Raw genomic sequence first — 23,298 nt, 5'->3', positions numbered from 1 at the left:
AAACTGCGCTAAATGGTTTCGTAAACACATAAATAAGTAGGCCTCCGTAGTATATTTCATTTGTTCACCCTCCTAATCAACTTGCTTCATAATTCATCTCCAGTCAAGTGTCACTATGTTGTTGTTATTATGTCACTCTTCCTCGTTAAAAAGCAGTAATTATTTCATGGACTTTGCTGCAAACTGCACTGGAAACAAGTGGTATAATTTTCATAGCTCCGTGGCAGAACATTATAAAACTCAATGCAGCCTAATTGAACCATTTAGATGGCTACTTTTCAGTGGCGTGAAGGGTCACTGGATTAGCACATGAATGGAGTGACTGGGGGATAATGAATGATGTGGCTTCAGCAGCTGGCTCCTCGGGTCTGAGAGCAGTCCAAACATTAACTGAACTGACAGGAGCCCAAACAGCAAGTCAACATAATTTCTGACATCCCCAACTGCTTCTGGGGGAAAAAATCAGCCCAGTAGTGGTTGCTGGTTTCTCCACCGACAAGAAAGAAAAGTCGGCATCATATAAAAATAAAGTTCCTCGAAGCACTCAGAGAATTCTGAGACATTTTCTACTAAAATGTATCACACGCCAGTACAGCAACGCCTCTTAATGCTTAAGTTGTTGGTTAAAAATTCACTGATGATTTGGCACTAGTGCCTGGTTGTCTTGGCCTCAGTCCGTACTGAGGTTGTCTTGGAAGCCTGGCCCCTCCATGACTCCCCAGTGTTCCCATTCAAAGTAGTGTCGCTTTATGGAACAAGTCAACACTGAATGAATAAGTAATGTGATCCAGTCTTGAGTATAGCGTGGCTGCAGCTGAAAAGCGTCCTAGTGTGATGTTACATATAAATACCTCTCTCTCCTTTTTGCTCCCCACTTCCAGCACAAGTCCTGTATTCAGTTCTTAGAAAGAGAGATAATATGGGAAGCTATGATACGCTTTACTTTTTAATGACCTTACTACACTTCCATAAAGTTTTACTGGCACACAAGAGAGGTTAAATAATGAGTGACTGAAACTGAAGCAGTAGCAATCGAGATATACCAACTTTTTTTAGCATCAAGTATGGGTTAAGTTCCAAAAATATTGGCTCCTACATTTCCCATTATACAACTCACTAGCATCTATGATTAGATCTCCTAAATGCCCACGTCTCTTTGACTCCACACCAGTTTGTATTACTGGCTTTCTGTTTTAAAAGAAATGCAAGTTTTAAGTCCAATTGGAGTTCATGTGCACCATTGGTGGAGTTGTTGTACTTCGGTCAAAATGTAGGTTAAAATGCCTATATGTTTCTGTCCTCTACAGTAAAGGACTACATCATCAGGTTGAGGCTTTTGGACCAGAGGTCAGCTGAAAAGAGAGCCGCGCTCTGTAGTTTGTTATGACAGGTGGATGCAGGCCTAATCGCTAACCTTTGCAACACACCGCATCTGGTTCTTACTAATTGGCCGCAAATGGAAAATGTCTTTGTTGAGCCTGATCCTCGAGTCATGTTTAACTGTGATTAGCTACTATTGGCTCTAAAGTCATCATGCAATCTAGTTCAGGTACAAAGACTTTGTGTGCTTGTATATATTAGTCATTTATAAAAGCAGGGTTAATCGTTGAAGACCCCGAAAATTTGCTTCAAAACGCTGAACGGATATGTTAGATTCACCAAACATAAAGGTTGTTACAGAGACAAGCGCCTGTCCTCCTCTTCCCCAAAACTTCTTCCAGAGAAAACAAAAGCCGAAGCAGGAAAAAAGAAGACGAGACTTGGCTGCTGTGTGCTCCCAGCTGCTCTTTTCTCTGTGCTCTCCTCTCTTGTCATCTAACCTCAGCTTTCGCTCAGAGCTGCCATTTAACGATGGGATTTTAATCTGACCATCTAGAGTGATGCCATGGAAAAGCTGCAGCGGTTTCTGCTCAGGAATGAGAGTGGAATGAGATTTCTGCATCAAACCCTCCAAGGCTTCCTACGCCAGCTCTTGGATACGGTTGAATCAGAGGGTTTTCTGAAGCTTGGGTTGAATAGAGTCTTTTAACCCTGTAGGTTACAGCCCTAGCTCTATTTTTTGTCTTGTAAAGATAGATTTGAGTAGAGAGGTTCTGATACCATTTTTTTTTCCTTCCTGATACTGATTTCAATTCATGAACTTCCGACCCAATACCAACGCCTTTAAAAACAGCAGCAATATACTTGTAACCCTGTGTGGATAGGATATAATTCATTATTTTATATAATTATTTTTTATTGCATGGCTCAGGTTAAAGGTAAAATATGAACGAAGACATACAGAGAATGAATGCCATAGAACTACCCTTATTTACCAAATAGATATCAGTCCAAAAAATACAATCTTAGAAAATAAATGACAACTCTTTCAAAGACTTAAAGTGCAGTAACAATTTAGTGAAATAAAAGACATTTAAAAGTTTAAACAGGACAGTAAGAGTATGGAATAGCAGTGTAACAGAAACTAAACGCTCTGGAACGCTCTCAGTTCTTCTCAGCAGCTCTAAAACAAAAGGTGCCAGTGGCTGCAGAGCACAACTTGCTGTGTAGGTTACTGTTGTAGAGCACTGAAGAAAAATTGTTTCTCGGGAAACAAATGTGCAAACCCTAGGATAGCGAAGGAATGACCTACCCTACTCTCCTTTTTATTGGTTCTTTCTTGATGCCTTCATATGTTGGATTGGTCAGGTTTAGGCGAGAGGAGTGAGATTGGTTAGAGTTAGGGTAAGAATGTCCAGGTAAGCCAGTCAGAGGCAGGGTAAGTCAAACTATTCTTTTGCTTTTGCTGTTTGCTTCCAGAAAAACTGCTGTTTTATACTGATGTGAAACTACCTTAAAGTTATACAATAAATTACACTGTATTAGATCAGGACAAGACAGGTTATTTGGCCAAACCCGAGACCACGTTTGCTGAAGATCTTGCAGCAGTGCCCTAAAGCTATTAAACATAGTATATGTAACTGTCTAAGGGGCCTATCAGACCCTAGTTACGCATTAAAACCACCCGTTTCCTTGGTAACGGGGCAAACCTGAAGGAGCAAGGCGATGATAATTAACCTGACAAGGTGAATCATTGTCCACTGACATCATGGTCACAGGGATTACTATCCAACAACAATACCCCCCAGGTCTTGAACAAACCTCACACTCCCAACTGACCAGTGATACGTCAGCATTTACATCTCCCGGGGGGTAGCAGGCCCAGTTTCGTCTGAATAACAAACAAGCCTTTTAACTCCTTCTCTTTACCTCGCAGTCATTTATGAGGCGTCAGTGATGCACTTGACTTGTATTACCAAAGTCGCCAAATCTTCCCTAATTGAAATCATGTAGATTACAAGGGGAAGCTCAGGGATTACGTTTCAGCAGAGGGGAAATCCCAGGCATGTGCATGAAGCGTGTCGTAAATCATGAGGATAGAAGGGGAGGGAAGGAGCAACAGGCCCCTGTAGGCCTACAGTGTCTCTGCCAGTGCTGATGTGGGGAGATCAGATGTTTGCGAGGTGAATCACTGAAGGAAGGTCATCATTGCACATCTGGATTGAGAGAGTGGCTCGGAGAGGTGCGTTTCCCAAACAAGTCTCTGTATTCAGACTGAACCCCACAGAGACAGTATAGGCAGAGCGTGGGGCAGGGACGCTGTAATGTGTCCTCTCAGAAGGAATGCAGTGTGAAATGCTTTCCTTCAGCTCTGGCTATTTGTATACTCTTATCTCCAAGAGTCCCTCCTCACCCCAAGGCAGAAATAACCACCTGGCAGCGTGTCAGAAGACTGGAAAAGGTGTTCATACGTGCTTAAGTCTTTTTATCTTCACCTTTGGTGTCTTTGTCTTTCACTTTCTATGATCATCTTCGTAGCCAGTGTGTGTTCTTTGGGGTGCATGCATTTTCTGTGTGTGTGTCAGCCAGTTAATCAGCCCTAAATTAATAATGATGGTGAAGGTGCTGGGTTGTAATGAGGCAAGCTGTGTTGCCCCTGGCTATAGCATCACGCCGCTGGGACAGGGATTTACCATTCGGTCTGCTTGACAGCTGCTTGATGACTCTGTCTGCCTGGGCTGTATCGCCACTCTGTTTATCATAACCATTAATATTTATGCCGATATCTGGCCACTTTTTGTTTAATATTTATGGAATCATATTGGAAAGCCTGTGGCCCTTCCACAATGACCGCAGGTGTTGCAGAGGTCTGCCTCTCTGCAGGGCGGCGTTGAAAGCTGGAGCTGACAGTAATAGGCTGTTAGGCTCCAAGCGGATGGCGAAGAATCTCAATTGGTGATGGATGGAGAATTTTTGACCTATGTCTTTGTATGTTTTCTTGTCAAAGATGACATGTCATATGACCAGTTGTGGCATGTCTGTTTTACTTTGAGACCTGCAAGCATTTCTATCATCAAAATCCATCAGCGCTAAGCCAAAACAGACTGAAGTGCTTTGTTAACCAAAACTCTGCCCTTGGATGAGAAGTGTTCCTTTGAACAAGATGCAAGGTGAGACTTGGCCAACTCTCCACATGGTGCTGTCTGCGCTCCAAGCACTTTATACTAACAGCCGACCCAATCTGTCAGTCTGTCAAGTGGTGTCCTGAGTGTCCTTAAGCTCCTCCATAGGGCTGTCTGTCAGACAGGCAGGCATCCGTCTGGGAAGGTAATGGGATTGTCTCCGTGGTTTGGCCGCCTGAGGGACAGAAAGGGTTAGTGGGATGCAACCTTCTGGCCACCCAGAGTTTCCCCTCCATGCATGAGCTTATAGATGTCAAGGACACGGGAATCTGTATGTATGCAGTGTCGTCACCCTTTGGTTCGGAGCACAGACGTGGTGAGGTGGCCCATATTTTAATTTTAATCATGCACTCAGGTAACTTGCATCCATTTCTGCTTTTTGTGAGACGTCTCACAAACTTTGTATTATTCTCCGAGGAGTCATTCCTGCCTGGTAATCCCAATATTTTGTAAGACAACAGAATAGTTGTTTGAGTCTACGAAATATAACAACTCTTTTTATTACTCTCTGGACACTACTAGAGATGAAAGAGCAGCAAGCAGAAGAAGTGTCAGCGTCAAGTAACTCCCAACCATTTTTTTTCTGTGGAAACTCACACATGGATACTTTCCATTTCATAGCTGGGTGGGTCTGCTTGACTAATGAGAGTGGAGCACTGTCCTGGCTAAGCATCTGCTAGTGTTTCTCGCTAACCTTGTGCATAGGTGTGTGTGTGTGTGTTGGTGTGTTTGTACAGTGCTGCTTTCCATCACTGTCATTGGCTGTATTCTGCTAATTTCCATAGCCTGTTTGTGATTATATCCTTGTTCTTGGTACCCCAGAGGTTTTTTCAATGTTGTATTTGTGGTACCCACATTTTCCTGTGAGAGCTGCAGTGGGAAACCTTGACCTCTGAACTGTGTGGAGTTCACATGCTGTACGGGTGGAGGGTCTGCAAACAGACTCCATGCGGTTTTGAACAAAAGTCAAGAGTTTCACATAATTTTTCTTTACTATGTCTACAGACAAGTAGGTTGGGTGATGGATTTCCCTTTTTTTACAGGTAGTCTAAGGTTGCTTTAAAAAACAAAATTAAAAAAATGCAATTTGGGTTATTTTTATTTTCAGTGATTAATGGAAGGTTTCAGAGGCCCGAACAGCAGCTTTGGTATGACGTCTTGTTTCTGTTGAAACTCTATCGCCCCAAATGTATCGCTGTTTACACAATGATTTATTGAACTGAACTAATGGTGGTGTTTTCTGGGGTATAATGAGTTAAAGTGTAAAATAGTTGTTTGCAAGCCACAAATCACACTTTTCAGCAGCGCAATTTAGGAGGTCAAGTAACTGCTTTGATTTGTTATCTGAGTCTCTTATTCCATTAAATCTTTCATTTCATATGCCTGTTGTGAAAAAGTGCTGTCTCCATACAACATTAGGTTGACAGATGCTCTTTGTCTGTGTTTGTCCATCGTAGGAAGATCTGTGTGCACTGTAAGTGTCGCCGTGAGGAGCATGCAGTGACAGCCATGCCTGTAGAGATGGAGAAGACAGTCACTAAGCTGATGTATGACTTCCAGAGGAACTCGACCTCAGACGACGATTCCGGCTGTGCCCTGGAGGAGTACGCCTGGGTACCACCTGGACTCAAACCTGAGCAGGTATTAAAATCTGACATTCATCTTGGCCATGTCACATGTACACTAGACAGCACCACTGAGGTGTTTGTTAAAGATCTGTAAAATTGTGCAGTTTTGTCAGCTGTTTTCAATCACGCCTGATTGTAAACACCGCATGGTGACCCAATCCTTCCAGCCTCATCCACTGCAGTGTGAATAAATCTGAAGATGCAGGCTGTGCACCCAAATTTTGCATTCACTCCAGTAACATTGACTTTCCACAGTTATACTGCGTTCACACCAAATCAGGCATCGTGGTGAAGATGCCCCTCTTCCCAATAATTTCAGTGTTGGTAATGTGTCTAGGCCAGCCTGTTCTCATTCCTTACTTGTCAAATACAGCTGCTTTGTCAGTTATGTTGTCATCAGACACATGCCAATGGCAACTACTGTAATATAAAAAGCTAGAAAGTCCGGTCTTTGAACCGGGAGCCCGCTGTTCACTACCCATGTGATTGTTAATCCAAACTATGATGTTTTCTAAACCTAACCACAAGCTTTTCCTGCTCAAAGAAATAAACAAAAGAACAAAATATTACACCCAAGTTGTAAGTATATTTTGAAAAAGACTGTACACATGTAATGAGCAAAAATGACGCACCGTCCTGGAACATCAACAGCAGCAGGGGAATACCTAACACCTGATATTTAGGCGTGAATGTCCACTTACAAAGCAGCAGTTTTTTACAAGTTTGAGATGTGAATGTGTTTTCTAGGTTGCAGCAGTGGGGCCACAGGGATGCTGAAAACAAACACAGCAACCTGCTGTGAAAGGTGATCAGACCATAAGACGCCCGCACTTCACGGGAACAAGTAATACAGTCTCATTCTGTTGTTAAATATTACACCCAGTTAAAGAATGTAATAAAACATTTATGTGTAATATCCTACAAAGGAAAGCCCTGCAAAACCCGATTTGGTGTAAATGCAGTCTGAAATTGAAAAAAAAAACGTCAAATTTAAACACTTTTAGCGTTTGCTCATTGTCCGACAGCAGGTGTTAACAACAGAGTTGTGCGTCAAGACTCTTAGAGACTGATTTCATAAAAATGAGATTCCTGGGATCACATTACAATCACAGTCATCAAAAAGTTCTGATTCACCATGCACACTGCAGTGTGAGTTCAGGAAGTTCAAATTTAAGATACATGTTTGATGGTGTAAAACAACAACATGGACAGACAGATATTCGTTGCACAATTTTATACTCCATCATACACCCCAGTAGATTGTAAACCTAATCAGACTTGTGTATTGTGTTTCACCTCATGCCTACATTTTGTAACTGTTCAGTTAGAGCTGTACCTCATCGTATGATAGCTCACCAGTTATGCTGACTGCTCCTTCTGCAGGCTAATGGATAACAAGTATTGTGTGGCTCCAGCAGCCAAATTAATCTCCAATTCATTCTGCCTGCAAACATGTTAAAATTGGGTTTCATCGCCCTCATGGCAACTAAGCTAAGCCTGAGTAATACACAAAGGCATTAAATGGGCCCATGCGTGTTGAAGAAAATCCTCTTTTACGATAGTCATTGAACTGTTAGTGCACACATGTGGGAGGGTTCCCAGTTTTATAGGACAATAGAAGCATTTATGGAAGCTGGTTTCATTTTGTTGATGAGCTGAAAGCAATGAACTGGTCAATACAATGTTATCACAGCCCCCTGTTTTCACCTCCATGGACTGAGCGCAGCTATTTTTCATCCCCCCTAAGGTCACACATCTAACCCCAGAGTCAATTAGGTTCTCGTCTAGTGGTGGTATGGCCTCAGGAACAGTCAGGCTATAATGGAAATGGGACTGTGCCGTTTCAGATGAGCAGAATGCTAAAAAAAAACCTTGAAAATCGGCAGCTATTTTTGTATTTTGTGGACAAATTGTGACAGTTAAGAGCATTTTTAACAGCCTGAGTGAAGAGCATGCATAGCTGTAGTGATTTCTATTTTCCCCAACCTGACGTCCAAGTCATTCAAGCTGTGGAAACATGTTATGTGACCTCTCACAGAGGAACGGAAGATTTCCTGATGTGGGGCTTTTCAACACCTGGCCTTCCTCTGCACGAGGTAAAGACAGAGTGAGAATAGAGGGAGGTGGTAAACACAAAGCTAATCTCTTGGATCTAAACTGTGGGTTTAGGTTTCGTAGGGAGCAAGAGCTGTGTATGAGTCTGCTATTCAGCCAGCAGGGGTGTAAAGTCACCGCTCCGTAACGAGAGATTTCAGACAAAGACTCAGCACTTAGTTAGGACTGTTCAACTGTTCTATGTGTGTTTGCATTTTTGTCAACAATTGCTGAAATACAGACCCATAAAGGAATATGAATCTTTATCACCAAACACGACCATTACTGAGTGTGTTAGAGATGTTACTGAGCTGCAGCGTGAAGGAGGGCCTGCCAATATTCTCTCCTCTTGCTCTCTTCTCTTCATCCTTCTCAAACAAAATTCCTGTATGTTGCCAAGTTACAGCTTTTCAAGGCCAAGAATGTTACTCAGCATTGGCCTGTATCTGGTGTTTTATTTATTTATTTTTTAACATCACATAGCAAGAGCTGCAGTCTTGTGTGCAGACTCTACTCAGCATTATGGCTGTACCTGACTCAGAATTTTGCAAGTTTAATCCCATTTGACTGTTTAATATGAATATTCAGTGATTCGGGGTTGTTTTCAATATTAAGTTTGAACGGGCTCAGCAGGATATTAAAGTGCGACTGCGGCAATCTATATAGTAAACAAGCTAACAATGCTAATGATGGATCGCAGATGCACAACAGCATTTTTTTTTGCCTACGCTAGATATCAATAAAATGCCAAAGACTGTATCTTATTAAGCTGCTGAGTGCTGTAAATTCACAATTTCTTAGCAGAGAAGATAATGTTGTCTCTAAGCTTATGGTTTAGAGTCTCTCTTCCCCTCAGTGCCACTGCATCATGTCAGCTGCAGCTTGTATCAAAGAGTATCATCAAAGACAAGAGCGTTCACTCCGCAGCAAAATCGAGGGACCAAAACATCCCCACAAGTACTGCACAGCACACTGACAAGCAAAAAACAAGACTGCTGGAGTTGAAGCTATCTCAGTCAACTGAGGGGTCTTCACCTGATGGTTTGAATCTCAGACTTTCAAGAGAGAGCCCTTCTCAGCATGTAATGGGATCTGATTTAAATTTGCTTGTGAAAATGAAGTCGGCTTTTTCAGGCCTCTCACGTGTGGGGTATTTAAATAGAATTTCAGTTCAAGGTTATTTAGGCAAACTCGAGGTGTTTCCAGATTCCGAGAGGGACCCACAGCTCTGATTAAGATAAATAAAGATTTGGTCTGAAAGGGACCTGAGGCTAGTTTGACCTGTTTCAAAATCGGCCTGAACACAATTAGAACCGTCCTGTCCAGGGTCAAGGACAATAAAAACTGCCAGCCCCTGACCTGATTACAACCAGCAACTCTGAATAGGAGAGACATGATAGAGCTGTAAAAATGCTTTTATACACCTTCAATGATAATTTCAGATGAGATCAGTTAAAAATCAGTCAAACTCATTTTTAGCCATGCTCGCAACATGGTTCAAGAGAAGTGAAGGTCTCCGCCCTAACCCAGACTGAAATACCTCAATAACTCCTAGATGGATTGACACGTTTTTTCAGATATTAATTGTCCCCAGAGGACTGAGTGTACAGATCCCCTCCAAAGGTCACAGCGAGATTTTTTTTTTTTTTGAGTTCTCTTGCAATACTTTTTTGTTACCCCGCAATACTTTTACATTTCATTTGCACAATTTTGCATTGCCATGCAACATTGTTATATCATCATCTTGCCCTGGCATGAAGTAACACATAACCTATAGACAGACAGACCAATTTGTTTGTCTTTACTTTTACTAATCACTTAACCATGCCTATTGAGCAGAAGTGCTATCCGCATTTTCAAAATTTATTGCAAGTGAATGCAATATTTTTTTGAAGATAATGCTGAACATACTGCAAGGAAGCATTAAAAATAATCTTGCTGTGACCCTTGGGGGGGCTCCATAGTAGCCTAGTGACTCATATGATCCCTTTCCCTCTAGCGTCAATGTGAGCATTTTAGCATGCTAATGTTTAAGGCTGTACCTGACTCAGAATTATGTCATTCACATCAGATTTTGCTTTCAATATGAATATTGAACTATTCTTTCATTTTTTCCATATTGTGTTTGAGAATTTGAATGGGTTTTAGTTGGATGTTCAGGATGACAATGATGTTTTTGTAATATAGCAAATGAGCTAAAAAAGACATAAGACACAAAGATGCAAAAGCCGGAGACCATATGGTATTATGCTGCTGTGAGCTGTATATTCAAAACTTCTAAGCAGAAGGTAGAGGATAACACTATGTAGGAGCCTGAATGGACAAAATCTCTCGTCCTTCAGACAGCTACCTCCACTTCTGCAGCATCCTGCAACAGAGAGCAGCGTAAAAGCAATCGAGTGCTTACTCAGCAGCTAAATCTGGGGACCCCTCAACTTGAAGGGATCATCACTGAACTGAGGGATTTCGACTTATATTTGAATCTTCAGGGGGCAGTCCGACTGATGATAGCATGTAGCTCAAAGCATTGCTGTGCCTAAATACAACTTTACAGGGTTGCCAGCTTGGCTGTAGAATATTAGTATGATTTTTTGTACGTCCAGTATAGCTTCTGTTGTGTGTTTAATTGACAATCTCAGGCCTTTCAGCTTTCAAACACATTGAATTTGCATTCACGACTGCGCTGACCTCAGAGTTGAACCACGGGCACATCTTAGCAAAGACGTGAGAAGAGAATGACCGAGAATGAAAACACAGTCGTTAAATCGGCTCACTTTGCTTATGAGAACACCATCTTTCCCACCATGTTTGGCTGCAGCTACCAGTGTTTTCTCAACAATATAATATCAATGTCCACCAACCACTGTAAAGTGGCCTGTTGAGAGAATGTTAGACTGGTGCCTGGTGGTGTCTTTTCCTCTGGCTGTCTGGCCATTAATAGCAATAGAAACCAGCTGTGTGAAGCGATTGCTCTTGTCACTCAGTTGCCTTAGTCCTACCATTTAGCTTCATCTTTTAAAAACACTCCTTTCAGTACAATTCAAAATTCTGCCCTGTCTTTAGTTCCGTCTGCTTTCGATTACAGTTATTATCACAAGCTGCTCCTCCTGGCTCTCACTGCAACTGTGTCCATTATGTGCATGTAAGAGTGTGAGCATATCTGTCTTTAGATCTTTTCCTCAGGGCATCAAGCCTTTCACTTCCAGATTGTAACCCTGTTGTTGTTGGAAACGTGTTTTGTAATTTATCATTAGCGGTATGTGTGCGTGTGTGCATCTGGAAGCATGGACGCTGTGTGATTTATTAGTGCTTGACCACAGTCAGTCTTTCGTGGACTATCCTAAAATCCCCCTCGGCGTCCCGAGACGTGCTGCTGGACACAGATCCTGTTTCCCTCGCCAACACTGGTGGAAGCCAACAAAAGCAGGACAGGAGGAATAAGGTTACACTTACAAGGAGAGATGCTGCTGTAAATCCATCCCAACAACAATCATGCTTGTAGACTGTGATGCTACAGCATCAGGATAATTCATTTTCAAGATATGAGAGTTTTTAACAGGATACATTTTAATTTTGGTTTCTCCGTGCCAATGCATGTCTGCGTTTGTCAAGTTAATCTGTTTTTGTGTGACAGACTTGGTGTTATTGCCAAGGACAAAGCTGATGACTTCTAGTCAGTAGATTCATTCAGTAGACAGATCGGTCATTAAGATTGGCCTGACCTAGTCAGCAGGTATCGATCATGTTGTCTCTCTGTACAGTCCTACTCTTTGTTAGGTTTTCTGCTGTATTGTTTTTGTGTCTCTCATTTGATCAGACACGATCTTGTTCATTCTTCTACTTTTACTCTCTTCATCCATCTTGTTTTTATTTCTCTCTTATTCTTCTCTTTTACCCTCAAATGTCCATTTAAAAATTATGTGGCTTTCATGGTTATCACCCCTTCCAGTCACATTCATATATGACTGCCTGACCTCTGTTACACCCTGGCCCCCTGATACAGTGTAATAAAAAAGACTGCAATAAATAACCTGGAGATGACACTCATTGTCTGCCGCTGTAATGTAGAGAATGTCCGAAGCAATTTGGAATGACCAGATTACCATCAATCACGCACTGCTACATGCATTCATGTTAATCACATGCATGTATGAGTGTGTGTGTGAGTGTGTGAGAGAGAGTCTGAGTGTGAGCACATTTGACAGGTCAGCAGCACATTCCCATGTCAGTGTGCAAAGATGGAGAGGTGAGGTTCCATCAAGTCTTTGCTGGTGGGCCATAAATCAAAGAGATTTTAAGTTGTGTGTGTGTGTGTGTGTGTGTGTGTGTGTGTGTGTGTGTGTGCGCGCGCAAATCTGTTAATTTAGTCTCCGCACCATTGTATCTTTGGTGCTGAAATGATTAATGGACAACATTTGGCTGATAATTTAATAATTTTGTGTAATCTATCAAATAAAATGCAAAATATTTGTAGGTTTTGGCAACTCTAAATGAAGATTTATAGCTTTTCTGTGGATCATATCATTATATACTGCATTTGTATCTGTGTTTTTGATGCTGTACAGACAAAAAAAACAATAGTAAGAGAGAGGGAGTATAGGAGTTCTCGATATTTTGTGACATTAATAGACAAAACAATAGGAACCAAGAGTTTAATTGATCACAAAACTAATTACTGGCTGCAGCCCAAGTATATTTTTGGTTTATCTGCTAGTCTACATGTTACAGGTATGTTTTTGTCCGTCATCACTCTGATCGTCTCTCTGTGTCTGTCTCAGGTCCATCAGTACTACAGCTCCCTGCCTGAGGACAAGGTGCCCTATGTGAACAGCCCTGGAGAGAAATACCGCATCAAACAGCTGCTCCATCAGCTCCCGCCCCACGACAATGAGGTGAGAGTCCAAATTGACCCCTCCCCCACCACCTCATCCATCCACCTATCTACCCCTCCCTCCCCTCCTTCAGGGCGGTACAGAGATAAGAGAAGATAGACACAGGAAAAAGAGGTCTGATGTCTGTCTTCTTAATGGACAGGAATGAGATAGTTCGGTGTTTGTGTGCGTAGCTTCCTATTTAAATTTATCACATCAGTAAACTACAAATAATGTTGATATATTGGTGTGAATGCCATAAATATTTTTAGCGTCACTGAGAAGATCGACACCCTTCAGCACCTCTACACCAGCCTGATAATCAGACTGAGGTGCCATCTTTTCTCACTTCATTATTCAGTGTAGCATCATGTTCATTTTTATCTAATTTCTGTTTTAGAGTGTGCTTGTTCTTTTTTGTAAGAAATGACATCAGTAACTCTGCCTCTATATTGTCAACTTACTCATAAAGGCAAAATATCAAAAGATATCTTTAAAAATATTGTAATTTTTGATAATAGCATGCCAATTTAAAAAATGTTGATTCTGTAACAACCAATACAGTCATGCCAGTTTCATCCACACTTTTTGCTGTTTTGTGGCCATTTTTCTGCAGTTTGTTTCCATGAATGAAGCTAGCTAGCGGTGAAGAAAGACGATGTCACCACCTACTAAGCTTTATTTGGCTAGTCAATGAGCACGACACCAGATGTATAAGTGACGCAAACAGTGAACAGTGAGGTCTGTAGTGAGGCTACATCTAGAATGCATTTTACTTAATTAAATGGATTTATTTAGCAGGGAATAGGAAATTATTGTGCTTGTGTCAGGAATAGAAAATAATGGAAATAATGAAATGCTGATAGAAAAAAGACTAACCAGTGTGGTTATCTTCCTCTGTAAAGCCAACTGGGGAAACCCTTGGCTGAAATACCATTGTTTAGTATTAATAAAAATAATAAGATCAGAATTTGAATGCTAATACAGGTTGTACTCTTGACTCAAGATAAGTATTACCTTTTATTATGATAACATGACAACATTTCATGTGTGATGAGTGTCTTTAGTGTGAGGTATTTGTCCTGTTTGTACCTGCTCAGGGACTACAGATGTAAACTAGTTAATAGCTAAATCTGGCATGAATCATCTCTTCTCTTTTTGAGATTAATGTTTTTTATGTATAGTCTTTTTTTAAATAAAGCCACCTAAAAGCCACCTAAAACTTTGTGTCTGCGTAACAAATCCCACTTTACAAATGTATGTTGATGTGTGTTTGTGTCTAGGTACGCTACTGTAACGGTTTGGACGATGAGGAGAAGCGGGAACTGAAGCTCTTCAGTAACCAACGGAAACGGGAGAACCTGGGCCGTGGCAATGTCCGGCCATTCCCTGTGACGATGACGGGGGCAATATGCGAACAGGTAACTGACTGAAATATCATAAATAACATGTATTTTTGTTTCATTTCCTGGAGAAGACAAGAGATCAACGATGATCTGAAAGCCACCCATTGTCTCACTTCTAAATGTCATCTCTGTGTCGCATCCCGTGACATGAGCAAATTAAGTGCGACGGGATCAAAGGTGCATCATGTGGCCAGTGGAATGAAAGACATGAATCGTGTGACAGACATACCGAGCAGCCTGCTGGCATTTCAGGTCTTTTTTAGTGATGTATGAGAGGCGCTTTATGTTGACACGCAAAGGGCAGAGATGGTGTGCTTCTATAAAGATATTGTGACCTTGTCAGTTTCACCTCAATGTGTTGTTCTGAAGAGGATCTTGAGGTGCTGCATGCACATGCTGTCTTATTTTCCCCTCTGCCAGACCAGCTGTCCACGCAGTATTTGTTTAAGACAAACAACACTACTGTCAACTGTGGACAACTAAGTTTCAGTTGAACCTGCTTTTCCTGAAAATATTTCATAGTACTCTCATCAAATATTTAATGTGTTGTTTACATTTATTCTTGTAGTGGCCTTTTGGGATTACAGCCCGCGATGGAGTGTGCTCTTTGAACAATAAACTAGTGCACTTACACTAGCCATTTGTTACTGTGCGCACAACAGCAGAACGGAGCTACTCTCTGTTCTTTTGGTGCCCTAGGTGTATAGCTTGTGTTTATATGGCAGACAGTCACACACACACACACACACACACACACACACACACACACACACACACACACACACACACACACACACACGAGTGTGCAGATTGTTGGGAGAGTGTGTATTGATTGAACCCCCCGCCCCCCCTCCCCCTGGCCTTTTTGCAGCAGAAGGCTCTGTGCCAGTTAGATAACCTGATAGTAACTCCCGCTCCATCTTCCCATCCCTCTAAATCTACTTTGGCTCCCAACCTTTCCCCCCTGCCTCCTTAGCACTCCCTCTCGTTTATCTTTCCAGCTTCTCCACCTTTACACCTCCACACCAATCTCGCTTTCCTTTTTATCCTTCCGTATATCACTCAATTTTTATTTCTCCCCTTTGCCCCGGCAACGTCCTCCAGCAGTCATTCAACTTCCTCCCCATGTCTGTGGCTGCCCTCCTCGGCCAAACATGTAAACACGCCCTCGTGCTCTCAGTTTAGTCCAGTTTTCATGCAAAATTGTGTTAAAGACAGAGATGCCCCCAGATGATACACTCAATCTGTATCAGCACCCATACCGACCTTATTAAAGATTATTTTGCTTCTTGGGGAAAAAATGTTACTTTGTGGAAAACTGCCTCTTCAGTGGTGAACTACTGCAGTGCTGACACTATTAATCTGTCATTTAACAATTCCAAAGTTATAGCTTCTTATTTATAAGGATGTAATGCTCATGTGTTATGTGGATATCTTTGGGTTTTGGACTGTTTGTTGGATAAAACAAACAATATGAAGACATGACCTGGAGCTTAAGGAAATGATGAAAGGCATTTTAAACTGTGTTCTGGCATTTTATAGACCCATTAAGTCTTCATAAATGGTTAAACTATCCAACCATTCTACATTTTCTATCAAATCACACCTCCTGTCTATAGTAGCCCATCAGCTTGTTTTAAACAGAAATTACTCCACTAAAAAAGTAATGATACCATACAGTGTTTCAAGATGGCACCCTCTGATATATTTCAATACTTTTGAAAAAAAAAGAAAAAAGTTTTTTTCTGAATTCCCCAGACGTTTTGAGTCCATAGAGCGTGCACATTAGAGTCTACCTCTGGTCAAGCCGGCTGACTTTACACTGGCTCCTGACTCACATGATCAGGAAGAAAATTGTGTATCGATACTGTTCTCCAAGACTTGAATAAATCAGTTTGTCAAAAACGTAACACAATGTATGCCACTACTCTGAATTTAGGTATCTCAAATGTTATTGGAGAACAAAAGTGCAATCTAAGTTGTTACAAGTACTGATAAAAGCTGCATGGCTGCAACCATTTACTCAAAAACTCTCCTCTTCCATCTCTGTTTAGTGCGGAGGCCAGATAAATGGTGGCGACATTGCTGTGTTCGCGTCACGGGCGGGTCACGGTGTGTGTTGGCATCCAGCCTGCTTCGTGTGCAGCATGTGCAACGAGCTCCTGGTAGACCTCATCTACTTCTACCAGGACGGGAAGATCTACTGCGGCCGGCACCATGCGGAGAGGCTGAAGCCACGCTGCACTGCCTGCGATGAAGTAGATAGACACAGCATGCACATACACACGCAAGTGCCTGCACATGGAAGATCATGTGTTAAAAGACACACACATCACAAGAATACTGTGCCTTTCTAATATGGTACAGTGTCTGTAGGGCTATGTATTAAGTGTTTACACATGGATTTTGCACATACTGTATGCATGCCTACACACACAACAGACTGCTGTCATATGACGCTGAGAGGCTTCCTAGCACACACAGTCGCAGTTCAACACATGCAATGGTTTTTCTGATCTAATGGGGTCAGCTCTCAATATCCTGATCTCTAACCATTAGCACTGACTTACATTCCTTGCAAATGGGGACAAGGACACTGTTAGTACTTCTAAAGCACCCTGGTGTTTTAACAGCAGTGTAATTAAAAGTAAATGCACCATCTAGATTTCACAAGTCCCCGCACACATTAGCCTCCTACACAAGTCAGTGACAAAGAGGATGATCTAAGAGTACAAAGCTGCAGCGGAGAAAGTGGTGTGAACTGAGAGCGAGGGAGGGCGAGCCTTTGTCCTGTCATTCAGCGCACAGTAATAACCCAACTGAGGATATACCTCTGAGGACCTGTGATAAACGATACTATCCTATCTCTCCTTTCTTAGATCATCCTTGCGGACGAGTGCACTGAGGCAGAGGGGCGTCACTGGCACATGAAGCACTTCTGCTGTTTCGAGTGTGAGACTGTGCTGGGGGGCCAGCGCTACATCATGAAGGAGGGACGGCCCTACTGTTGCTCCTGCTTCGAATCCCTCTACGCCGAGTATTGCGACTCCTGCGGGGAACACATTGGTATGCTGCCGGCATCTTTTGCTGTTAATACAAACTGCATTAATCACCAAAAGGTCAAGCAAAGGGGAAAAAATCCAAATGCTAAATGCATGGATACATGGGAAAAATTAAGTAGAACAATACTGGGCTGCAGGATTTTTTAAGGATGAAAGAGTGACCTCATTTCTTTTTCAGCAAGTAACACAGAGGAGGAAAGAGCTATGGTAGAAGGGATGTGGCCTCGATTTTAGCACTTTATCATTGAATGATGTCATGCATTTCAGGCAGGGGTACATAGCAGAGAAACACAGACACCTCAGCTTAGAGAGTACAGTAATATATACAGTATATATCATGCAGCGTGAAACTAACCTGGGGCAAAGGCATTACTGTATCAAGGGACTTTTCCCTCTCAGGATCTGCTTTTATCACAGAAACATGCACCAAGCGTCAGTAAAATGCTAATTTAAACATCTCACAACTTGTAGTGTAAGAGAAACTGGGGTATTTTTCAGCAGGAAACCTTCATATTAGCTACTCTTGGCCCCATGCCACCTCCTGTTAAAACTCTGATTGTGTGTGCGTGTGTGTGTGTGTGTGTGTGTGTGTGTGTGTGTGTGTGTGTGTTTGTGTTTGTGTGCGCACGCACGCGCGTGTATCCCCCCCAACAGGATGCCCAGGTGTGATTTTGGCACATACCTCTCAACAAATTTGCTCTGTAATTATTTGTTAGACAGGATATAGAAAAGTATTTGGCTAAAAACACAACTGATTATAAATTGAAAACATCAGAAAACATGCTGGAACCAGATGGCAGCCATTAGCAAATAGCTGGTTTTCTTCCCCCTCCTGCAACAATTGCAAGCATACTCAAAATGCAACGTGTTTATACAATGCTGGGAAAGCTCCATAATAAGTTTGCCCCCAGGCGCTGTTAAGTTACAGCCTCCAGCTCCACTTTCTCACTCAACAAGTAACTCGTAATGTGCCACTATTTGCACATAAAACAGCATTTTGAATAAAGACATTAAACATTTAATTTCAAGCTCTTTGATAAGCTTTGTATTTTAATTGTGCATTTTCCAGTCATTTTACACAAACTCGTGTATCTTTCCCGCAGGCATTGACCAAGGCCAGATGACATATGATGGGCAGCACTGGCACGCAACAGAGGGCTGCTTTTGCTGCGCCCGCTGTAAACGCTCTCTGCTGGGCCGGCCTTTCCTGCCCAAGCAGGGCCAAATCTTCTGCTCACGCTCCTGCAGTCTTGTGGAGGAGCCCAATGGCTCGGACTCCTCTGATTCGGCCTTCCAAAGCGCTCGCTCCACCAGAGAGTCCAGACGCAGCTCCAAGGCAGGAAAAAGTGGGGGAGGAGGGGGCGGAGTTCAGAGTGACAGATTCTCAGGGGAGGTGGACCCTCTGTCTTTGCAAATGGATCTTCTGAGTCTCTCAAGCCAAACGCCCAGTTTAACTCGCGAGCCACCTGCCTGGCAGAGCCAAGAGCAAGCAGGGGATGGCTATAGTTACGAACCCCAATCTGACCCAACTGCTAACCCCACCCCTCTCCAGCTCCTCAGCCAGTGCAATGTCAGGACTGCCTATAACCCCACCTGCTCTGGTCTGAATAACCAACAGCAGGATCACCGAATCAAGGAGAACGGAGGTCTGAAGAGACCACCCATATCAGCCATGAAGGGCCACTCTCTGAATGAGATGTGGTTTCAACAGCCAGCTCCAGAGGAGTACTATCCACCCAAACTGAGGACCCAAAAGAGTTTCACAGAGGTGTCCCATTGTTCACAGCACCACAACGGCTTCTCCTCTGACAAGCGCTCGATCAGTTTGCACGGCTTTCAGAGGGACAGAGAGGCGGGGCCTCCAGCAGCGACGCAAGTGGCACGAAGCAGGAACCCCATCAATGCACTTAACTTTACAGAGCAACTGACCCCACTGGAGCAGACCCCAAGAGGATCCATTGAGTCTCTGGCCCTGTCCATGTCAACAGGTGGGTTCAGTGGTTGTAGTTAGACCTCTGCTTGGCCATGTTAGCATGAACAGGTGAAGTTGTGTATTTTTACAAGAATGGTTCTGGTATTGTTTGAAATAGGGTTGCAAATTGTAAGCACTTTCCTTAATCGATAATTGGTAACATTAACAACTAATAAATTAATTATGATAAAAAACATAAAAACTTGTATCAAACAATACCAAATGCAGGATTTTTTTTCACAGCAATGTATTGACACTGAATGCATCTCTATTTCCCTATAGGAAACTCTGCAGATGGAGGAGGAAAACGTCAGGAGCACCTTTCTCGTTTCTCCATGCCGGACCTGAGCAAAGACTCTGGAATGAATGTGTCCGAAAAAAGCAACATGGGCACCCTCAACTCCTCAGTGCAGTTTCGCAGCTCTGAGTCTATTCACAGCCTCACAGCCAATCAGCCGTACATGGAAATGGAACCTCACAGGTCCTCCCAGTACCAGGTGCAGTACTGCGACCCCTCTGGCATGGGTGTGGGTATGGGTATGAGTCATTTACCACCTGGCTTCACCTTCCAGGAGGAGGATAGGGTGAGTTTGGTGAGCAACGCCAACGCTGCCCGCCTTCCTCCCATCAGTGAGCGCAGACTGGGTGGTGTCAGTGGTGGAAGGGGAGCCAGTGTTCGGATAGAAGCCCCAGACGATACTCCCCAGAGGCGGCGGCACCACCATCACCGCTCCCGAAGATCCCGTCGGTCTCGTTCAGAAAACGCTCTCAACTTGGTAGCAGAGCGAAGGCTGAGACCTCAAGAAAGACCACAATTGCGTGTCTGTGAGGATTATGACCGTTTCCCACCTCCAAGGAGCGCCAGGGACCAGTTTGGAGTAGGAGGAGGAGGAGGGGGAAGATACCAGCCCCAACCCTTCAGGCAGTGCCCCAGAACCACTTCAGACCTGACTCTTCAGAACCCTGGGGCCAGCCGACGCACTGGCTTGAATCAATACTCCTGGGACGATTACGATGATGATGGCTGGTGCTCCACTTGCTCTTCCTCCTCCGAATCAGAGGATGAAGGTTACTTCCTGGGTGAGCCAATCCCCAGACCGATCCAGCTGCGCTACCTCAGCAACCAGGAGCTCGTCCATAAGTACAACAACGCAGGGATTGGAGGACCCAACCGCAGCGGGCAGTTACACACTCGCAAACGCAGGAAAAGCAAGAACTGCATTATCTCCTAACATCCTGTCATCTGGTAACGGAAATGACTCTGTGTCCAGCCTGTGTACACTAACATCTTCCATCTGGAACGAAAAAATAAATAAAACCCACAGTCCATTTATTCAGTGTTGTTGAGTGTTGAATATCAAGTGATTGAAAGTCAGTGATGAATAACAGTAAACAGTGAAAAAGCAACAGCGTTTGCATGTTTGTTCAATTTAATGTTTCAGAATATCTCCTGAGTATTAAGGCTAACAATTAACATGCGCAGTTCTATCAAGTTACAACATTTAACAAAAGCTGATGTGCAATTCTTAAAAATATTTTATCATAACTTCATTTCCATGCAGCAAACACGTGTGCAAGGTAGTCTGTACAGTTTAGCTTTTACATGCAATGTGATCTAGATATAGAAGATACTGTACTATTGTATTCAGTTCATAGTATGTACATAGATAAATGAATTAATAATTTCACTTAAGTTAAGGATGCCCGTGTAAATATGGTTGTAAATGAGGCCTCACATATTTTTATATTTTGTATGGATAGAATCATTTATGTATTAAATATCTATAATGTAGAGATAGAAAATGACAAAAACAACATATGCATGTTTTATTTGGCTGACCTGGTCCTGCAATTGGAATAAAGGAGTATTTCAGTGAGTGGTTTTGATTGACAGTTGCTGTTTCTCTCTAGAGGACGACAACACGTGCCTGGTGTTCACAAGAGTGCGTAACAGTCACCTTCTCCATCTGTTTAATGCATAAATGAATGACAATGCGGTGTAGAGGTTGATTAGGGGAGTCACCCTTCACTCGGTTGTTAGACGCTAATAGGTGCCGTCACATTTGAACACACAGAGCTCCATTGTCCTGGAAACAGATGCCACTGAAGTTGTGGTTTATTGCATCAGCCTATACAAGTTGGGAACTGCTGACAAAGGTCTAAGGATGTAGTTATTGAAATGTGGTGTTGCTTTGTGCAAGTATGTAAGGCATGCTAGTAGGGGATGAGAAAGGCAGTATGTGCCACCACTTTTGGTCCAGACTAAATAAGCTCAGTTAGACACTTATGATACCCAGAGGATAAATCCTAATGACTTTGTTGATCGTTTTAATTTCTCCTGTAGCACCCAGCAGGACAACATCTCTCTTATCTCAACATGTGCTAGATTGGCACAACATTTTTTAGTAGCACCGCATGACTTTTGTTGTTTTGAGGGAAATATCTTGACAACTACTGAATGGATTACCATGAAACCTGGGAGAGATATTCAAGTTCCCCCCAGGACAAATTGTTATAACTTTGGTCACATTCTTCTTTTTTTGACTAGCATCATCATCCTGTAAAATTGGGTAATGACCAAATACCTTCTAAACTTATGGCATTGTCATGAACCACAGTTGCACCTTTAGTGTTGACTGGCAAATGCTAGCACACTGAAATCAAATGCTGAACAGGATAAGCATTATACATGTGAATCATCAGCGTGTTAGCATTGTCAGCATGCCACATTTAGCTCAAGGGATCACTGTTCCTAGTTACAGTCTCAGTGAGCTTGCACACCTGTAGCCTCTTAGTCTTGTCTACTTGTAAGAAACAAGTCAAATCCTAAACAACTCAACCTCTTCTGTTTGAAGGGACAGTTAACCCCAAAATAAACTCACACCAAAACAATATAGTATGATAAATAGCACTACGGGTAAGGGGAAAAATATGTATTTGCGATATGGGACAGAACTGTCAACTGGGCATATGGAGTATCACAGGTTGTATCTGTAAGAGTTAAGCAGTGTCATACTGTAAATTGGATTGCCTCTGATGTCCATGTGGTCCAGGGATTACTGCAGCTAGCCCCCATAATCCACGCAAACATACACACACAAACACACACATATGTTTGGAACGAGGTATGCGAACACCAGTCTCTTGATTAGAGGCATTTAAGCACTAATGCTGTTGACATGATTGGCACATTAGTGCGTTTACTTCACCTAACCTCGACTTCCAAGGCGTGCGTCCCAGTTTTCATGTTTACTCTGGGACACTCGAAAAACTCCCAGACGGGGAGGAAAAGAGTCCTCATTTAGTCGGCCATGACATGACAAAACCAGCTGCAAAAACATGTGAGATACATTATGTCAGACTGCCGATGGCCTGGTCGGTAAAATGTGGACTTTCCCTGCTTTTAGCAAGTCTTCAAACTATGGCTGCAGACTGTTAATCACATCAGCTGCAAGTTTTGACGAGTGTTACTGTAATCAGTGTCTCCAAGTGTAATGAGACATACAATAAAACATGCAGACTTCTGTCTTCAGTAATGTGGATATTATTGTCCTTGACACATGAGCCTCCCTTACATCATCATTACATAGCTCATATTAGTTTGTTTCTTTATTAGTCCCTTGCCAGGTCCCATGTGTGGGGTGTCTTCATGTGTTTAATTAAAAGCAAATGAGGGCCGATCAGCGAGGGTTGCCACAGATTGCAGCCATATGCCTCCCGGGCCGTGCCATATTTTAAGGTGGTGGATGGTGGGGAGATAATC

At 42.7% G+C, this 23,298-nt stretch overlaps 1 protein-coding gene across 3 annotated transcripts in view; it reads left to right on the top strand.

Moving 5' to 3' along the window:
- prickle2b (prickle homolog 2b) overlaps window positions 1-21,412 on the top strand; it is a 103,500-nt gene extending 82,088 nt beyond the window's left edge. For all 3 annotated transcript variants that reach the window (XM_042502522.2, XM_088086498.1, XM_042502529.2), the window contains 7 exons: window positions 5,960-6,143; window positions 13,003-13,116; window positions 14,379-14,516; window positions 16,556-16,759; window positions 17,381-17,567; window positions 18,667-19,551; window positions 19,818-21,412. In XM_042502522.2, the coding sequence (XP_042358456.2) occupies window positions 5,960-6,143; window positions 13,003-13,116; window positions 14,379-14,516; window positions 16,556-16,759; window positions 17,381-17,567; window positions 18,667-19,551; window positions 19,818-20,767 (2,662 nt within the window). In that variant the 3' untranslated portion in view covers window positions 20,768-21,412. The remainder of the gene's footprint in view (window positions 1-5,959; window positions 6,144-13,002; window positions 13,117-14,378; window positions 14,517-16,555; window positions 16,760-17,380; window positions 17,568-18,666; window positions 19,552-19,817) is intronic.
- The last annotated feature ends 1,886 nt before the right edge of the window (window positions 21,413-23,298 follow it).

This window comes from Plectropomus leopardus, chromosome 2, assembly GCF_026936395.1.
Source record: "Plectropomus leopardus strain MGB_pleo_1.0 chromosome 2, ASM2693639v1, whole genome shotgun sequence".
Taxonomy (NCBI): Eukaryota; Metazoa; Chordata; class Actinopteri; order Perciformes; family Serranidae; genus Plectropomus; species Plectropomus leopardus.
This window is presented reverse-complemented; position numbering and strand designations above follow the sequence as displayed.